Genomic DNA, 20,959 nt, shown 5'->3' on the forward strand with positions numbered 1-20,959 from the left:
TGCCTTCTTAAGGAACAGTAATGTGAGTTGCATGTTCTTTTAGACTCAGTCCTTTTGAATCTTGTAAAACTAGAGCCAGGTGACTAGAATGTGTCAAGTCAAAGGGTTGTTCACCTTATGTGTGTACATTCACCTGTGTCTGTTCATACATGGTAACTATTATCATTAACCTTTATTCTGGGTGATATAATTTATCTTTCTTAATAATTGCTTATAAAAATAAGCTCAAAATGAGTGAAGTATATACTACTTTGCAACTTCCTGTGAGCCTCTATATAACTCAAAATAAATTTTTTTTTACAGTAAGATCACAAATTAAATCTCTGTTTTATCATTGGTCAGCTGACTGCTAAACCTCAGACTTCTAGCAGCTCTATCACAAGGTAAACCATTGGTCACAGTTTGAGTCAGGCAGAAACAATGATTAGATCAATTCAAATTTATCACCAGTATTGGAAAAAAATACGAAGACCCCAAAGCGTGTGTCCTAGTTTAGTGACTGAATTTGCCTCATTTTCATGTGTGTTTAGAATTAATATTAACCTCTTCGTATGAGATTATTTATTTAGTAAAGTCTCACTTGGTATAGAGCATCTCCAATACTCTACAGGCAACCTGCAGTCAGGCCCTGCAGTCTTCAGGACTAGCAATCATATATTCAGTCTAGTTATGACAGTAGGTTCTAACCCTTGTGATTATAACACACCCACATACACCGAAATAAGCCCAAATCTAATGGACCAGAAAATGGCATAATGCAAAAAGGTATAGCTCTGTTCCAGAGTGGGAACTTGGTAAGAAATAATAAAATGAGTGGCTGGGCCAAAGTAAAAAAAAAAAAAAAAAAACAGATACGTGTTTTGCTTCATTTAGTTCTATTTTTCCAACTAAGCTTCCAGAGGCACTTTTAGAAGCCACTTATAATCCCACATATGAAGCACAAACAAACTTATGCCTCAAGATGAGAATGTTTTATTAGGCACTTTACTGTGTGTATGTTCGATTGTAAGGACTAATATTTTCACCTGAAAAGTTTAGATTGAAGAGATGTTATCTCACTAAAAGGAAAAAAGTATGATGATATAAGGAAGTCCCTAAGAGGAAGCACACTCTTCTTTGGAAGCATGTCAATAGAGTTTGATGTGAAAAAATAAAAATAACAGAAATGATTTCTGTTCCTTTCTTAACAGAACCCATCTTTTACTTCGGTGATGTGGAATACTCTGTGGATGAGAGTGCCGGCTATGTGGAAGTGCAGGTGTGGAGAACGGGCACTGACCTGTCCAAGTCTTCTAGTGTCACAGTGAGGTCTCGGAAAACGGATCCTCCCTCTGCAGATGGTGAGCAGTTTCCCACTCGGCTCTTTTGATTGTTCTGCAATTTTCAATGACCATGGCACAAATTTATTTAAAGCTGAAATACTTCACTTCTATTAAAGCAGTTGGCTGGGTGTATTGTTTTTGCTGAAATTATTACTCTAGGAGGTAAATCTAGGCTTTATTTACTACTTTGGGAAAGTACATTTAAAGGCCATGAATCAGAAACTAGGTTACAAACGTTAAGACTCAAAGGATCTATATACTGAGGCCTATATTTCCATGAAGTGGTTCTCTACTCTCAGCAAATCTAGTATTGCTGAATGTTGTAGCATTATAGGCGGGAAAATCATCTTACTGCACATAATCTGTCCCCACAGAAACCTATGACATTTAGGTATTATGCAGGCATGTGTCTTCAGTTGGCTGTCTCCTTATTTTAACCATGTGTCCCTATAAATACTTCAGATCCAAAAGGTTTTTTCCACACTTCGTTATAAAAAAGGTACTAACTAGCACATATCTGCATTTTATTCCAGGATCCACATCTCCAAAAAGTTGATTATGAAGTTTACAGCAAGCATAGAATTCAAAATTTCCTTTTTTTTCTAAATGACCAACAATACAAACTTTCTCATGTACACACACATGAGAACACACATGCATGTCATACACACATCATGCATTCATCACACAAAGCAAGCACAGGTTATACCATTTTAAAAGTCACCCTTAGGTTTTAACTTTTTTAATGTAGTGGAAGCAGTATAGTGCTTTGCACGTAGCAGGTGCCCATTAAACCTTTGTTTAACTAAATTAATCATTTTTAAGAGAAAGATTCGAATCACAGATGAGGGGAGGGAGAGAGAGAAATAAGAGCAAAGGGGAAGAAGCAGAGGAAAAGAAAAAAATATAAAAAGAACCACAGGGAGATACGGACATCCTACAAAATGAATCAAAGACAGATATACTCAAGCAAAGTTGCACATTTGGAGGTAAAGTAGATACAAAATGAGAGTCAGAAGAGCAGAAGTTATGAAAACAAAGAAAGAAGAAATATTATCGATCTGTTGCCCACCACTGTCAATCTTTGTGGATGTAGTGGCTACAGATTAAAAGACAGTTTTGTTTTTAACTACTTTAGATATAAATGGAGGTATCAACACTAGATATAACCCCCTTTGTCTGAAAAATATTAAATTAAAGATCAAAAAGTAGACGCTTCTCTCATTGCCTGCGACAAAGGTGGATGGAGTGTGGGCAGAGCTGGTACCCCTTAAATGTGTTGCTTTAACTAACAGGCAACCATATACCTAAGTAGGATGTTCTACAGCAGCTCCAGCAAAGATACATAAATACTTAATTAATGTTAACAAAATTTTAAATGTCTCTATTTCATATGTAATTTATGAGGATCACATATTTGATTGATATGCTGATTTTTCTAAGCCTGATTTTTATTACCTTTATTAGAGAATTTTCAAACTAAAGTTAGAGGAACTATAGCACAGAAAGCTAAAATAATGAATCCAAAGTCTAACCATGAAACATGGATAAAGTTCAGCAGCTGGTCTTTGATCTATCACCACAGTAGTTATCCAGATACTAATCTTTTGCATTTTATTAAATGTACTTTTCTGTAGGGTTATGCTGGTCTCTGTTTTTTAAAAGAAGAATTATAAACACAATTACATAATTTATGTCTTATAATTTTTTGAAATTTAATTAGTCCCCAACTGAATATTTTTTTGTTATTGTCATAGCTGGAACAGACTATGTGGGCATCAGCCGTAATTTAGATTTTGCACCTGGAGTCAACATGCAGCCTGTTCGTGTTGTCATTCTGGATGACCTTGGACAACCAGTGCTGGAGGGAATTGAGAAATTTGAACTGGTGCTTCGCATGCCTATGAACGCAGCCCTTGGCGAGCCCAGCAAAGCCACAGTGTCCATAAATGACTCTGTCTCCGATTGTGAGTGTTTATTAATTTTATAATTTACAATGATAAGTGAAATCATAAGCTAAGGTTTATATATATATGATAAGCAAGATGATAATATATATATATATATATTTGTTTGTTAGGGCTTTCATAACAAAGTAGCACTGTCGGGGTGGCTTAAATAACAGAAATTTATCTCATAGCTGTTGGCTGGAAGTCCAAGTTTAAGGTGTTGGCAGGCTCGCTTCCTTCTGAGGGCTGTCAGGAAAGGAGGTTCCAGGCCTCTGTCCTTGGCTTGAAGATGGCCATGTTGTCCCTAAGTCTCTTTGCATGGTGTTCCCTGTATGTGTCTCTGTCTAATTTTCCCCTTTTAATGAGGACACCAGTCACAATGGATTAGAGCCTACCCTAAAGACCTCATTGTAACTTAATTACTTCTGTCAAGACCCAGCCTACCAATAAGGTCACATCCTCAGGTATTGGGGGTTGGGATTTCAACATATGAATTTGAGAGGAACACAGTCCAGCTCATACAAATACCCTAGCTGACCACACCTTTCTCCTCCTGATGATTTTGATAGAATTAGACAGTCTCAGAATAAAACTTTTATTCTTTCTCTCAAACCTTAAAGAAAAAAAAATGTGATGTCATCAGTATCTTGATTGTGCCTCAAGAATTCCCCTCACCACAGTTGGGTGGAACCATGTGGAACTGCACAGACTCCTGAGTGTCAATAATCTTTCTCCACTTCACAGCACAAAACACTTTCTGTCATCTCCTTCCCCTAGACACTCATAAAATTTCTTTAATAATGTGCCAAAAATGCTGTTCTGGGACAACCCTCTGCTGGACACATGGCAGAGCTCTCTGACACGTCATCACAAGGGAATTCTGAACACTCTTCAATCATGATGATTTCAACAGTGCTTGGAGGAGTCTCACCTATTGTCAATGAGCCCTATACGTAATTAACCTAGCATAGGTGTCACCTAAAAATCACACACACCACACACACAGTCAACTTACCCACATGATCTGAGTAAACTATGCTTGTAATTATGTGCACAATATTTAGTGTTCTTCATGTCAGGAAATTCTGAAAGGCTCATGACTAAGAAAATTTAGATACAAATATCTTAAGGTTTGTGGTTTTATCTACTTTTTAACATTTCATTGCATACCCTTACTTTACCAAACAGGCAGAGCAAAATGTCAAAGGTAAGGAAATCAAAACTCTTAAGTGATTTGCTCAAGGTCAAAATATTGGCAAGTGACTGAATGGAGACAGAATCCAGTTCTTCTCACTTACTTTCCATTATTCTTTCCACTAAATCACATCTTCTGAAATGCCATTTTCCACAAGGAAATTTCTGTTCACTTTAATCCTTTGTTTTTGCAGTGCCTAAGATGCAATTCAAAGAACGAATATATAGTGGCAGCGAAAGTGATGGGCAGATAGTTACAATGATCCATAGGAGCGGGGATGTCCAGTACAGATCTTCAGTGAGATGCTACACCCGGCAGGGGTCTGCACAGGTGATGATGGACTTTGAAGAACGCCCAAACACTGATATCTCCATCATCACATTCCTCCCTGGTAAGCTTGAGCTTGAAATTTTTTCGTGAAATTTGAAGAAGCCGAATTTTTACTCAGAAATATATATCAGGGAAATGCAAGTTCCTCGATATCAACAAGCATATGGCATGGTTTTATGTGCAATAAATGAGGAAAGTGAAATCGATTTTTAACAGGTTGAATGAATGCCCTTTTGGTATCTGCATTAACTTATTGATTTCCAGTGATGTGATATATGGTTTATTCAAAACTTATTCAGTGGACAAAAGCATATCAAATGTACAGATTTTACAATGCTAGGAATTAAACTTGGCTCAGTGATTTGTTTAGTAAGTCAAAAGTTAATAATACTAGAAACTAGCGTTGAGGTCAGATTAACAATGATCAACCAGGGCAAGGCTGCTAATCTTGCTTTCTGAATGTAATGCTAAAAATTCATAAATAAAATTGACATTTGTGCTTTTTCCCTTGTTTTCTAAGATGAGTGGCAGAGCTTAAAGACAGAAATCAAAGAAATTCCCCATACAAATAAGTGCTGGTCATTGCATATACTTAAATATTTATTCACTTATTCAGCAAATATCTACTGAAGGCTTATTGCATGCCAAACACTATTTACTGCACTGATACAGCAGGGAAAATCAACAAACTTGCCCTTATGGTGCTCACATTCTAGTTGTAGATGTATTCCTATGGGATGTGATTGACCTGCTGACATTATTGTTCCAGGTGAGACAGAAAAGCCCTGCATTCTTGAGCTGATGGACGATGTGCTCTATGAGGAGGTAGAGGAGCTCCGCCTGGTACTCGGCACTCCACAAAGCAACTCTCCCTTTGGGGCTGCAGTTGGTGAACAAAATGAAACTCTCATAAGGATCCAAGATGATGCTGATAGTAAGAAATCTTTTTTTGTTTGTTCAACTGTAAATTAGAAACTAAAATCCATCCAAGTCAAGGTTTTAAGTGACTCCGAAAAATGCCCCCACCTCCTCTGCTTTATGACTAAGGTTTTTAAGCAATTGAGAAATAGCAAAAAGGCAAACAAATGGGGAACAAAATAAACCATTAAAACTGATAAAGTTGATGCTGGAGAATATGGCTTATATCCAAACACTAATTCCCAAACATCCATACTGGCCCTCTACTCTATACACACCCTTGGGTACAGGGGGACCAACAGTTTCCTCCCTCCCCACCCACCTTCAGTGGCCTGCTCATGTGTAATTTATGGCACATATAGAGAGCTGGCAGCACATGCTCTCTGGGGGCTGGTTAGATCCCTGGAAGGAGCTGGACAACATATGCCAGCTTTTCCTTCCACACACATCACTAATTTTGAGTGAGAGGACAGAGAGAAGCCAGGAGTGTAGTAGTCATTTATCCCCTCCCACATGGAAACAAACATTAGAAATGGAGGAAAAGCATTCCCCTTACTAACAATTTCATTTGTCTTTGTTTCCCACAATTTTAGAGACTGTTATTAAATTTGGAGAAACCAAATTTAGTGTCACTGAACCCAAAGAACCTGGAGAGTCGGTGGTTATAAGAATTCCAGTGATTCGCCAAGGAGACACTTCAAAGGTTTCCATTGTGAGAGTCCACACCAAGGATGGCTCGGCCACCTCTGGAGAAGACTACCACCCTGTGTCAGAAGGTATGGGGCTCCCAGGGCCTGTCTCCTGATGGATCATGCCAACTCTGTGTTTCAGTGCCAGTGCCCTTAAGGAAAAGAAGGGAAACATCCAATTGAAATCAAAATAGGGCACTCTTTTTTAGGGGGTATAATTTTAAGGGGTACAAGTGCAATTTTGTTACATGGTTATATTATGTAGTAGTGAAGTCTAGTCTTTTAGTATATCCATCCCCAGAATAATGCACATTGTACCCATTAAGTAATTTCTCAATACCCACCCCCTGCCACTCCCCCACACTCCCAAGCCTTCAGTGTTTATCATTCCACACTCTATGTCCACGTGTGCACATTATTTAGCTACCACTTATAAGTGAGAACAAGCAGTATTTGACTTTCTGTTTCTGAGCTGTTTCAATTAAAATATAGACATACTCTTTTAAATTCCTCTTGTTTAGTGAAACAAACACAATGGGATTTACTTCCAAGATTTTTTTCTTTTTGACTTACAGGGTATATGTGTTAGGACTTAGGGAAATTTTGAGTAAATGTGCTAAATAACCTTCTGTTTTGAATTGGTTTTCTATTGGTTTTACCTTCATTGTAGTTACCAGATTAAATAATAATTTCCTATATTTTTCTATGTCATTGCAATATGCATGATAACTGTGATAATAATCTTATTTTAGTTTAGAGAACACCAGCAATCTAAATCTAAACCAAAAAATTTTGTGTTAACAAAGGACAGTAAAAGTATAGTGAAATATTAACCACAGAGACAATAAATTCTCTAGGATTTAGGAGCCACTTAGAGATGTCTTTCATCCCTCTCCTTTTGCAAATGTTGGGCCATGTCACCACATGTCACCATCTTTTTTTTTTTTTTTTGGAGACAGAGTCTCATGCTGTTGGCCAGGCTAGCATGCAGTGGCGTAATCACAGCTCACTGCAATCTCCGTGTCTTAGGTTCAAGCGATCCTCCCACCTCAGCCTCCCAAGAAGCTAGGACTACAGGCATGCACCACCATGCCCAGCTAATTTTTTGTATTTTTGGTAGAGATGGGGTTTTACCATGTTGGCCAGGCTGGCCTCAAACTCCTAGTCTCAAGTGATCTGCCCACCTTGTCCTCCCAAAGTGCTTGGATTAAAGGCATGAACCACCAAACTCAGCCTGCCATTTACTTTTATCAGTAATTAAAACAAGTCAGTTCTGGCCGGGTGCGTTGGCTCACACTTGTAATCCCAGCACTTTGGGAGGCCGAGGCGGGTGGATCACCTGAGTGAGGTCAGGAGTTCGAGACCAGTCTGACCAACATGGCAAAACCCCGTCTCTACTAAAAATACAAAAATTAGCCAGGCGTGGTGGCACATGCCTGTAATCCCAGCTACTTGGGAGCCTGAGGCAGGAGAATGGCTTGAACCCGGAAAGCAGAGGCCGAGATCCGCCATTACACTCCAGCCTGAGAGACAAGCACAAAACTCCGTCTGAAAAAAAAAAAACAAATCAGTTCTTCTCTCTCACTTGCTCTCTCTCTGAATTATTTGCTTACAAAATAGAAGTAACTTTATGTCCAATATTACATTTATGAATTATTTGGAGTCTAATTATTCACTGTGTTTTCTCCTTTCCTACCTCTCACTATCAAGAGTCATTAGTTCTTGATGATCTTAGCACTTCAGACATTCATCTTTATCTAATTTACAAACAAAGCTGAGAAAACAACTGATAGGTATCACTGAATCAGTAATAAAGTTAGTGAGGCAATATAAAAAATGGCGTCTTCTACAAAGGAGCTTGTATATTCTTTCCATATAATGGTTATAATTTGAGGAACTACTCTAGAGCTTCAAAGTTATCCCCAGATTATTCTCTATGTAAAACAAAATATATATTTGAAATAAATCACATGTAATCCCAGAGAAGGGAAAACAAAACTGATTAGCTACTGAATTATAAAATATTAAATGTCTTTCTATAATGAGCAGATTTTACATGAAAGAAGAGTCTTTTAAATATTGATAACATGACTTTTAACAAAAAATGTTTTTCTTGGAAGTAAAATGATTCCTTTTGCTAAACGGAAACAAAATTATAGCTATGTAGTAAACTGAAAAATAAAGTCAGAAAAAAGTTAAAACATTAAATAAACCTGTTGGTCTCTTTTATCCAATAAATGTCAACATGTGTTTTATAATGTTTATATTAAAAATTTAAGGAATAGTTTTCTGAAACATTTTCTAATTTCTCCTTTTCAGGTTCAAACTGAAGTGAGTTCTTTGCAAAAAAAAAAAAAAAAAAAAAAAAAAAAAAAAAAAAAAACAGAAAAAATTAAATATAGAAAAAAAGTTGAAATTTTTTCATGCTAAAATAGTCTGAAGTGACAGAAAAAGATAAATGTGAATGAGAAAACTTGACCACTGTCCAGCAAGTTTACTATCAGAAAACAATAACAAATATTTAAAATAAATATTTAATTTTTTAAATTCTAAGAAATTTGGTTTGTATAACTCAAGGCATTACAAAACCTTGAATGCTTACATGTCTAAGATAAGCAATGAAAACGAGTAAACCAAGGAAAATATGAGAGAAAATGGAGTGATTGTAGTGTCATTAAGCCAGCAAGCCCATTCCTTGCCAGGAAAAGGCTGTATTATCACAGCCTAGTGTTCGTAGTCTTCTGCCATGCAGGAAGGTGCCAAAAAACTCAAAAATATCTATTTTCTTATGAACTTCCCAGATATTTAAGTGTTAGAAACCCAGTTTTTAATGTCACATCATACAGATCAAATCAAACAAATGATTAGCTATTTTCTTCTCTGGAACAAGAACTGTAAGTTCTCTCAGGGTATAAGAAATCTGAGACTGATGGGCTCATTATAATATGTGAAGGCTGATAGGAATAGTTGCTGTATCTAGAGACAGAGAACTAATTTTAAAAAGAAAAAGAAAAAAATCTTTAAAGATAAAGAGAAGAAAATTGCTCCTCGTATCTGATAATTTAAAAATTGAAGCAGAAAAAGGAAAATGCACTGGCAATTCATTTTCTTCTTCCAGACTCTAAAGGATTTGTAATTTAGAATTATAATAATTGAACTGCAGCTACATCAGAAACTGGCATCTGTTGACTCTTCTAATTGGGATAATTATGCTTTATAGGCTTTATATTTTCTCCTTTGAAACAGTATCTTAAAAGGTATAGTAAAACCAACAAAATAGTTTATCCATGGTTTACAGTATGATCAGCTGCTTAATTATGATTTCGATAAAATCTGATAATTTTCATGTTTTTTAGCAATTTTGAAATGAGTGGTTAAGAAAATAATTCTGATTTTTTTTAGGATTCTGGATTTAACTTTCATGACAAAGAAGCAATTCTTTTTTAGTGAGAAAGGACAGGGTGAAGGGAAAAAAATCACTAGCATTTATCTAAAATAACTTGTCTAAGTTTCCCTGAAAAACACAAAGAAGTCTTCTTGAAATATAATTTGATATTTTATAAAAAACTCAACAATTATTTATCCAGCTCTTCTACATATGTACATAATGTAAATCCCATTCACACTCTATTATACTTATGATCATATTCATTTTCTTGAGTCCTATTGGTTTAGAAATTCTGGAGAATAAGAGGTTAATTTTTCTGATTATGTCCCAATATTAGAACTACTGATTGTCCCTCCCATAATTCAGCATCTTTTCAAACTGTGGGCCAAAGAACCAATGTCTTATTATTAAAATTTTCCTTCAGATAAAATCGGCATTCCCAGCAACCTGGATGGAACTGGAGACCATTATTCTAAGTGAAGTAACTCAGGAATGGAAAACCAAACATTGTATATTCTCATTCATAAGTCGGAGCTAAGCTATGAGGATGCAAAGGCATAACAATGATACAATGAACTTTTGGGACTCCAGGGAAAGGGTGGGAGGGAGGTGAGGGGTATAAGACTACAAATTGGGTACAGTGTATACTGCTTGGGTGTTGGGTGAAACAAAATCTCAGAAATCACCACTCAAGAACTTATTCATGCAACCAAACACCTCCTGTTCCCCTAAAACTCTATGGAAATAAAAAAATTTAAAAAATAAAGTCTTGGGAAAAAAGAAAATATGAAAGTAAAATGCATAGAATAAGAATTAGTGATGTTTGTTAAACATTTGATTTCATTTTACACACACCCAAATATACTGGGCCACAGTGTAAAATGTATTTCTCATTGTAGGCCACAGTAAAAAAAAAAAAAAAAGAAAAAGAAAACTTCTCATATTCATATGCAAATGATTTAAATGTGTGATTTTACATTTGTAGAAATTGAGTTTAAAGAAGGGGAAACCCAGCACGTGGTTGAAATCGAAGTTATCTTTGACGGGGTGAGAGAGATGAGAGAGGCCTTCACTGTTCACCTAAAACCTGATGAAAATATGATAGCAGAGACGCAGGTAAGTAATGTAATGTGTATGTAAATTCATGGCTAGCAGTTTGTCAGAGAAAATGCATAAAAGCAATCACATAGTGTACAATAAAATGAGGAGACTTTGAACAAGCCTTACGTGAAAGAGATATGCATAATCTCTTTTTACCACCTAAATGTATTTTGTTCTGATTAGATCATAGTCAAGAAATGCGCATCTTTTTCTTTGAAAAATCATGTTTGTCGAAACTCAAGGACTGAAGCCACTGAGCCCCAAACCTGTGCACTTCCCTTCCCCATGTCAGTCAGTAATGATTCATTGACTTTGGGATTAACCATCAGAGAGAAAGCAACATCTCAGAGTAAAGAGGGAACTGTTAATTCAGTGCCACAACTCATAAAACATATTCGAACCCACAAAGCAGTTTGCTAACCCTCCAAATCAAGGTCTGTTTCTCCTGGCTTTATCAGAATTTGATGTCCACAGCCTCGTGATCAAAATGTTGCAGTCCTAAATCTTGTTGTCTATACTTATTTAATTTATATTGTCTCACTAACCAGATTTTCCTCAAAATGAACATAATTCCACAGAATGTTGACCTTTACATTGGAAATAATTTTTAAAACTATGTGTCTTTTTGGAATGTATTAATTTTTTATGTCTTTGCTTAAATTTACTGTATTACTTTTTTTTATTTGTTTCACTTTAGTATGAGTTCAAGCTGGGAAACGTTTTTCCTTAAATATTTTTATCATTTTGTAATCTTTACTGCTTGATGGTTTTTCTACTATAGTGCCTTGCTTTTTATCAAGTTATTTAAAACTCAAGTATGGGCAATCTTTATCAAATATAGTTTTGTGTCTTCATCACATAAGATGAATCTTTTGTTATTATTTTTATGGAGTAGCGTATGAAATTCTTTTGGGTGAAAAGGATAGTCACTCGAATTACTTCCAGTGATGAAAGCTTCTTTTAAAAATATACATGTAAAGATAGTTCAGGAAACTATGCTATGTAGTCAGATGTTGGAAGGTTATTAGGGAGCCAGGGCAAACTCACAGCAAGGTGTTCTTGTCACCTTGCCCAGCAGCAGGTGTTCATGGATTCCTCTTCTGTCTGGAACTCAAATTCTCCCCTGCCTGGGTTTCAGGCGGTGCCTTCTGCCCTTGGCTGCTTCAAAGAGTTTCTTATTACTGGCATCTGCTTCATCCAGGCTCACACTATCCCATGACCTCTGTGATCTTCCTTCCTTCAGAATGTCCTCCAGCTTTACTCCCACTGTCAAAGAATTGACTCCTTCATAAAATTTCCCTTCACAACCCCAAGACACATTTAGCTACTGTCATCACAACTGGAGAAAAAAAAATAAACTAGAGCCCAAACACCTCATGGGCCGCTGGCCAACCTTTGGATTGACTGCCCTGGGCTCAGCTGCCCTCCCTGGAACCATAAGATGTGAACAAGGTGCCAAGGTCATGTGCTGCAGGCCACTTAGGGCCTGTTGCTCTCCAGGGGCTCTGAGTATGACAATTTGCATCATAATGAGGCCATGGGTTTGCCAGGGATCGTGAGTATTGTCCTGTATGGTAGAAGCATCAAAAGTTTAATATTTCACTAATCAGTGATAATTATCTTTTCCTTCTAGTTGACGAAAGCCATTGTGTACATAGAAGAAATGAGCAGCATGGCAGATGTCACTTTTCCTTCTGTCCCTCAAATTGTATCCCTGTTGATGTATGACGACACTTCCAAAGCTAAGGAGAGTGCTGAACCCATGTCTGGCTATCCTGTCATCTGTATCACAGTGAGTAGGAGATTCACAAAATTGAGGAAAATTGTAAGATAATTATTTCAAATAATTATAATCAATATAGCATTGGCTTTGTTATGAAGAAATGAAAGTAGAAAAATACTACATGGTTTAAGCCTTGAACTTTGCATATATAACACTAATCAAATAAAGCTCCCATTTTTCTTTCTTCACCCAACAAAAGTTCATTAACTGATGTGTACATAGTGTGTTATCTCAGTCTGTCACCAATAGAAAAATAAATAAGATATGAAGTCTGCATTCAAGATATTTAGAGATGAAGAAAAGAATATAGGAATTGGTAACTCTAATATAAGGCAAGATATAACCACTATCATGAAAATGATACAAATTAGAAGTCAGAGCTGCAGCTCCATATATGAGGGCAGGTTTGGGATGGTCAGGTGGAATTTTGACTCTTTAGGATGCAAGTCTGATAAGGGAAGGTCATTCTAGGAAGAAGGGACTGCAACATGAGCTACAGCTAGAAAAAAATAGCGTAAGAAATAGCAAATTATCACTACTTTCAAAATTTGCCTTTTCTTGACTCTAAGTTGTAAGCTCCTTGTAAGCTAAAATTATGACTTACTTATGTTTATATTACAACAGCACTTCTAAAATCACATATATAAAAGGTACACAATACATGTTTATTGAGTCAACAAGGCAGAGATAATTTGGCCTCAAAGTATAGGGAGTTTTAAATGTCATATTAAGAAATTTGGACTTCATTTGTTGGGTAGCGAAGAGTTCTCACATGGAAGAATGATCAGAGGGGTTAAACTGGCAGGTTAACAGGGCAGTCGTGTGTCAGTGGACTGGAAGAAAAGATGCTGAATTAGATAGAGAAGTGCTGCTGGAAATGGAAAGGAAGGCATCAACTTAAGCAATACTGTAAAAGAAGAATCAGCCGAGTTCATGACTTACTGGATAAGGGGGGTAAGATGAGCGACAGGAAGGGAGGGAGGAAAAAAGAGAGAATAAGGATAATTGGCAAATCTGATGATTCAAGAGATTATGGTATAAATAACAATTTTACACATATTAAGTTAGAAATAGAAACATCCAATAAGCTGTTTGAAATGCAAGATTATGTTTATAAATGTTATCATGCCTGGGAATCAAAATTCGGAAGCTGTATGAACAGCATTTGGAAATTGGGGAAAGCAGCAGTGAAAACTCGATGGCAGAGAACGGGAGAAGAATGCGTTCCACCTGTTCTACGCTCTGTTCCTAACACAGTCATTTGTTTTCCATAGGCTTGCAACCCCAAATATTCAGACTATGATAAAACAGGCTCTATCTGTGCAAGTGAGAACATCAATGACACTTTGACGCGGTACCGGTGGCTGATTAGTGCACCTGCGGGCCCTGACGGTGTGACCAGCCCTATGAGAGAAGTGGACTTCGACACCTTTTTTACGTCATCCAAGATGGTCACGCTGGACTCCATATACTTTCAGCCTGGCTCCCGGGTACAGTGCGCAGCTCGTGCTGTGAACACCAATGGGGATGAAGGCCTGGAGCTCATGAGCCCTATTGTAACCATCAGCAGAGAAGAAGGTCAGTCATTGCCGTTTTCCCCTGAAGATCACTGGAATACTGTGCAATATTACAAATGTCTACTTTCTGGTTATTAATACTTCCAATGTCCCACATATTCCATATATTTTGTAAGTAGTTAAAAATTAAAATCTATTTTTACAAAATTATGTATTAGAAAACAAAATATTTATTCATTCTACCTTTAAGTATCTATTATATGCCAGACACAATGCTTTGTGCTGGCAATAAAATAAAGAAGACAGGATCCCTGCTTTTGAGGAATTCTTGGTCCCGTTGAAGATGCAGACACATTTTAGTCTAGACAGGGCACAGGAATGCACAGGTAGAAGTGATTAGTTTTACCCTGAGTGGGTCAGGAAAGGCTTATCAAAGAGGGGAGGCTCAAGCTGAATCTGAAAAGAGTAGAGGAAAACAAGCATGAGCAACAACTCATAAAAGCAAGAAAGAATGCGGGATATTGTGGGAATGGCAAGCAGAGAAATGGGGAAGCTTCTGAGAGGGAGAGGAGGAAAAGCCAGGAGACAAGGTAAAATGGTATGCAAGGCTCAGATCTGAACAGAGCTCATGCCATGCAAGGAACCCAGCTGGTTGTTGGGTGAGTAGGATTTTGCTGGGGACGGGAGGGGAAGGGCAGTCCAGATAGAGGGGTACGTGCAAATTAACACCTTGGTATTACAAGAGAGACTGTATTTAAGGCTGGAGCAAAGACACATTGAGGATGGAGAATAGGATGTGGCTGGGGACAACATTGGAAAGACAAGAAATCCACTGTATAAATAAATCCTTCACTCTGCAGAATAATTTTTAATGAGATTTTTCTTAAAAACGGTTGTATATATTTGATTCTATTTCTAAATCATCTATTTGCACACCGCATTCAAAAGTAAATTTGCTGCATAGAGGTCATATGTCCCACCTGTGACTACTATATATTCAGGATGGAATATTTAAATAATGTCTTAAAATGATTCTCTCTTTTAATAAATCAGACAGCCTCTATGCTGGGGCCTGACTCTGATTTCCTTGCTATTCTAATACATATTTGTCTGTTTTCTCTGTTTTATACAAATAGATAAGCAATTGTGTCTTTCCAAGTTCTCCTGAAATTATAATTCAGCGTCTTGGTTCCTTTCATGATGTTCAAATAGAAACCCCACTATTTTCCTAAAGGAAATACTGGAGAAAGAGTTTCATGTCCAAATTCTTGAAGGTCACTGGGAGATATGAGACAGAAAGAGATGAATATAAAATGGATTATAATGTACAATACACATACTGTAAAAAATTACATCTATAGAGAAAACTCTACATATTTTGCTCTCTGATTTTTAAGGAGACTTTAGTTTTTGTTCCTAAAATGAGCACAGTTTTAGTTTTATTCACTTATAAGTAATGTAAACATAACTAATGATAAGTATATTATTCTAGAGTAAAAATAACATTTACTTGGTTTAACTACACTTACTTTTATCCTACTGACTTTCAGTCATTTTTACTGTATCTGTTCATACTTTATATTTAAATGATTTTGTGAATATGACCATGACCTAGAATAACCAGCACACATTAAGTTACATTGAATGGTAACAAATTTTTTCTCAAAGTTTGAACAATCCATAAATTGTCAAGTGGCCACTAACTGTCTGCTGTGATTACTTCTCACCCTGTGGACTTCTAATTCCTTATCACATGATGTACACCCTTAGCCATGCCCTACTCCACAGAGAAGTTGAAAGTACACAGAAAAATAATAGCTCCTATTTTTTAAAACATTCTTTATGTATTATTGATTACCTTCTTTTTGCATAAATATGGTCTTTTTTTTTTTCAAGGTCTTTGTCAGCCCCGTGTACCTGGGGTTGTTGGAGCAGAGCCATTCTCAGCTAAATTGCGTTACACAGGCCCTGAGGATCCAGACTACACAAACCTTATCAAGCTCACTGTCACAATGCCACACATAGATGGTAGGTGACTTGGGTAAGCAAATCCATGGAATTGCTTTGGACTCCTCATTACCTGTTGTATTTTCCTTCATCTTCTAAATAACCAAGCTTAAATAAACGTTCAATTTGCAACTTGAGCTTCAAGTCCTTCCGCTTCTTTCAACTGTTTTAGCTTTGTTCTACCCTGTTTTTATAACTATGGCAATGTAAGCATTCTTTAAAATTAGGTAGATGTAATACCTATCCAGACACGATAAAACAAAACTTTGGTACCTAGTCTAGCTTTTATGAAAGAGTACAAATGCATCTTCAATCGTAAACTTGAAGTTACAGTAGAGTATTTGATATCTTAGTCCCTAGCTTCAACATGTGTTGCAGTTTTATAGCTGGAGTTTTATGTCTCTCTCAATATTTATCATGTAACTGTAAGACATTTCCTAGATATTTAAATAAAATAAAAATGAAACTAACAGGTATTAAATATTGTGTCTATTTTCTCTGGCTAGGTAGCCATGACCAGAATGTGTGCGTCAATAACTTTATCATACTTTATGAATATTTTACCATGTGCGGAAGGCATTTTCAAGTTATTTTCCACTCAATTCACTTTACACTTGTAGCAAATTGTTAATAAAATTACTTGATATGTTAGTTATATTTTATGTAGCTAAGGGAGAGGAAATATGATTAGGAGCTGCAACATAGAATCTGCCTCCCCCAGAACAAGAACATCTGCTATGTCTTCCTATTACAACCTGAGATTTTTCTGGGGATTGGAAGGACAGGTGGTGAGGAATCTGCATTCCTTCCTTTATAGCATAATGTTGGTCCCTGAACCACCCGGTCTCTAGGTCCATGTGGAGGTGTGACTTGAGCTGCAAAGGGCTGAGAAGGGACCCATCAGGGAAACACAGACCTATAAGAGTTATTTCCTAAAAGAAAGAGTGGTCTCTTCTGCCACTCCTAGGGCTTGGCTTTGCGTTTTCTGAATGCACTGTTCAATGTTCAATAGCCACAGTTCTGCCAGAAGTGTAGTTGAGGCTGACCACTTCTTCTGTGGGGCCGGAGTTTTGCTCTGACTGAATCTGAGAGGAAGAGGTGTGAAAGGCTCAAAGAGAAGAACTGGTTCATAGTCTTTTGCTGTATTGCTTATGCCAGGGCTCAACACACTATGTCCTGTGGCCAAATGCAGTCTGCTGCCTGTTTTTTTTTTTTTTTTTTTGAGACGGAGTCTCGCTCTGTCGCCCAGGCTGGAGTGCAGTGGTGCAATCTCGGCTCACTGCAAGCTCCGCCTCCCGGGTTCACGCCATTCTCCTGCCTCAGCCTCCCGAGTAGCTGGGACTACAGGCGCCCGCCACTGCGCCCGGCTAATTTTTTGTATTTTTAGTAGAGATGGGGTTTCACCGTGGTCTCGATCTCCTGACCTCGTGATCCGCCCACCTCGGCCTCCCAAAGTGTGCTGCCTGTTTTCATATGGTCTGCAAGCTAGGAATAGGTTTTATATTTTTAAATGTTTGGGGAAAAAAAAAAGAAGTCTACTTTTGAGACATAAAGATGGTATGGAATTCAAATCCATTGCCCATGATAAAGTTTTATTGCACACAGTTCTGTTTCTTCTTTCTCATGGTAGTGGCTTTCACTCTGATGGCAGCACTGAACAGTCAACAACCTCAGGGACCACAATGCTAAAATATTTACTATTTGACCCTTTACGGAACAAATTTTCAGTCCTTAGCCTGTACTTTTTAATGGTGGTAGTTTTCAACTTTTTAAAAAATTTTTTTTGAGGCAGAGTCTCACTCTGTTACCCAGGCTAGAGTGCAGTAGCGCGATCTCAGCTCACTGCAACCTCCACCTCCCAGGTTCAAGCGATTCTCATGCCTCAGCCTCCTAAGTAGCTGGAATTACAGGCGTGCATCACCATGCCTGGCTAATTTTTGTATTTTTAGTAGAGACGGGGTTTCGCCATGTTGGTCAGGCTGGTCTCAAACTCCTGACCTCAAGTGATCCACCTGCCTTGGCCTCCCAAAGTGCTGGGATTACAGATGTGAGCCACCACACATGGCCAGTTTTCAACATTTATGATCCAGGACATCTTAGAAATTACTGAAGATCTCAAAGAGATTTTGTTTATGTGGGTGATATCTATAAATATTTATTGGATTTCAAATTAAAACTGAGGAATTGTTATTTATTCACTTATTTAAAAATTACAAAAAGAAATACATTACATATTAACATGAAATACATCCTTTAAAAAACTATGTTATAAAACAAGAAAAAATGATGAGTGGCACTTTTATATTCTTGAAGGTATCATTAATGTCTGACTTAATAGAAGATAACTGGATTCTCTGCTTCTGCATTCAATCTGTTGCAATTTATCATATCTTGTAGTCTCTGAAAAACCGCATTTGTGAGAGAATATGGGTGGCAAAGTCAAATAATAACTTACTATCATTGTGAAAATAGCGATTAAGTCATGGGTCTCTTGAAATTTTCCTGGGAAACCCCAGGGTTCTTAGTATACCACTTTTTTATTTTTTTGTTTTTTGTAGGGGTTTTTTTTGAGATGGAGTTTCACCTTTGTTGTCCAGGCTGGAGTTCAGTGGCGCGATCTCAGCTCACTGCAACCTCCGCCTTCCGGGTTCAAGCAATTCTCCTGCCTCAGCTTCCCAAGTAGCTGGGATTACAGGCACCCGCCACCATGCCCAGCTATTTTAATTTTGGTAGAGACAGGGTTTCATCATGTTGGCCAGGCTGGTCTTGAACTCCTGACCTCAGATGGTCCACCCACCTAGACCTCCCAAAGTGCTGGGATTACAAGCATGGGCCACGTCACCGGGCCTGGACACCATTTTGATCATCACTGCTGTATGGCATTTTATGACACTTGTTTTCTTAAGAGATAAAGAAGTTTTAAAGTGTTCAAAATTCTTGGCTACTTGAAAGAATGTTAACAATGATTTTGATTTATCATAGGCATGCTCCCCGTGATCTCCACTAGAGAGCTTTCCAACTTTGAGCTCACCCTCAGCCCTGATGGCACAAGAGTTGGAAACCACAAGTGCTCCAACCTCCTGGATTATACTGAAGTGAAGACTCATTATGGTTTCTTGACTGATGCTACCAAAAATCCAGAAATAATTGGAGAGACATATCCTTACCAGTACAGCTTGTCCATCAGAGGTTCCAATACCTTGCGCTTCTACCGGAACCTGAACCTAGAAGCCTGTTTATGGGAGTTCGTTAGCTACTATGACATGTCAGAACTCCTTGCTGACTGTGGTGGCACCATTGGAACGGATGGACAGGTACAGATTTATAACATCTGAGTTTGGTCACTGGATAAACCAATTGGTTTGTTTTGTCACATAGATTTGTACTAAGTCCCAACTCCAGTTTTCCATCTTGGTGTTGTAGGTAATTATTGACAACAAGGGACCAGACAACTGGCATGGATGGTGTGAAAATCCATGTCTATTTCTTAACAATGGGCCAGAATATACGTAGTTTTTGACAATGGGTTAGAAACATTATATCTATGTCAAAAGGATGCTGTATAATTATTGCCTTAAGCTCAAAATCTACTCTGATATTATAAAAATCCAAATACTGACTTCTCTTCAAAGTATACACTATGTTGTTTCTCTGTTTATGTGTAGATGCCTGTGATGTTGTATCATGAGCCACCTAAAGTGAGGTTTTACCATCCTGGGAGTCAGTCTAATTTTTCTCCCTCTTTTCTAACTTTCTTCTTCCCCTACATTTTACAAAACTTTCTCGGCTTTTAGCCTCCTGTTTTACTCTCCTTCCTTTTCTTTCTGTTTTTCTCTTCTTCGCTTTTTGATTCATGTATCTATCATTAACACAGTCAGAAGTGTTTTTATTAAAAGTTATTGTTATTTGCACTCTACAGTTACTGATTCTTCTTCATACTACACATTCACACATAAAATACACATACACACACACAATCCTCACCCCCACCCCATCATCAGCAACAAAGTTGTTAAAATGATAAGGAAGCAAGATCTTCTTGAGGGTTACAATAGAGAACCTAAAATATGTAGGGCATGATTTAAAATTGTTATGAGTATTTGAACTAAAAGCAATGCTATACCTTACCTGGACTAAATAAGGAGTTACATAAGTAGGTTTATGCATTGAAGTGTTGGATGATATATAGACTATATAATGCCCTTCGAGATTGAGCTAAAGTTAGGCTGCATTTTTTTGTGCTATATTCATAAGGTGTTGAAATACGTAACAACAAGTAGCAAGAAAAAACTAGATAACTAGTATGAGATAATCCCACAGTAAAGCTGTGGACTTTGACAAGTTCAGCTGGTGGTGATGTTGAATTGGACTCAGAGGTGGTGAGACATGACCATAGCCACCTTGTCAAAAAGCAGCAATGTTTAGTAACTTACAGGGATTGCTAAAAATGTCAATAGAAATAGCAATAGAGAAGCAGTATAAGATGGTGGAATCTGGATATTGGAATCAAGCAAATGCTGACCAAAATTTGGCTCTGATAGTTTCTAGCTATATGTCTTTGAGCAAGTTACTTAAACACGTATAAGTGTTCATCCTGTAGATTCCTCTTTCCTAACCTGTTTTTGCCACCTGAAAGAAACATGGAAAAATAAAGATTCAATCCCAAGAAGAAAAATAAAGTCTCATATTAACAAATCTACCTTACCATTTTTCTTTATAGATCAGGTATCTCTACTTCCTTCATGTCTTCCTTACAAAGC

At 37.4% G+C, this 20,959-nt stretch overlaps 1 protein-coding gene across 1 annotated transcript in view; it reads left to right on the plus strand.

Annotated features, from left to right (window-relative positions):
• Positions 1 to 20,959, plus strand: part of FREM2 (FRAS1 related extracellular matrix 2) — a 191,809-nt gene that overhangs the window by 155,773 nt on the left and 15,077 nt on the right. The window contains exons 7-16 of the mRNA XM_031001437.3: positions 1,191 to 1,340; positions 3,080 to 3,289; positions 4,660 to 4,857; positions 5,566 to 5,730; positions 6,308 to 6,490; positions 10,777 to 10,907; positions 12,526 to 12,684; positions 13,950 to 14,253; positions 16,089 to 16,220; positions 19,182 to 19,513. Coding sequence (XP_030857297.3) covers positions 1,191 to 1,340; positions 3,080 to 3,289; positions 4,660 to 4,857; positions 5,566 to 5,730; positions 6,308 to 6,490; positions 10,777 to 10,907; positions 12,526 to 12,684; positions 13,950 to 14,253; positions 16,089 to 16,220; positions 19,182 to 19,513 — 1,964 coding nt within the window. The remainder of the gene's footprint in view (positions 1 to 1,190; positions 1,341 to 3,079; positions 3,290 to 4,659; positions 4,858 to 5,565; positions 5,731 to 6,307; positions 6,491 to 10,776; positions 10,908 to 12,525; positions 12,685 to 13,949; positions 14,254 to 16,088; positions 16,221 to 19,181; positions 19,514 to 20,959) is intronic.

Source organism: Gorilla gorilla, chromosome 14, assembly GCF_029281585.2.
Source record: "Gorilla gorilla gorilla isolate KB3781 chromosome 14, NHGRI_mGorGor1-v2.1_pri, whole genome shotgun sequence".
Classification (NCBI taxonomy): Eukaryota; Metazoa; Chordata; class Mammalia; order Primates; family Hominidae; genus Gorilla; species Gorilla gorilla.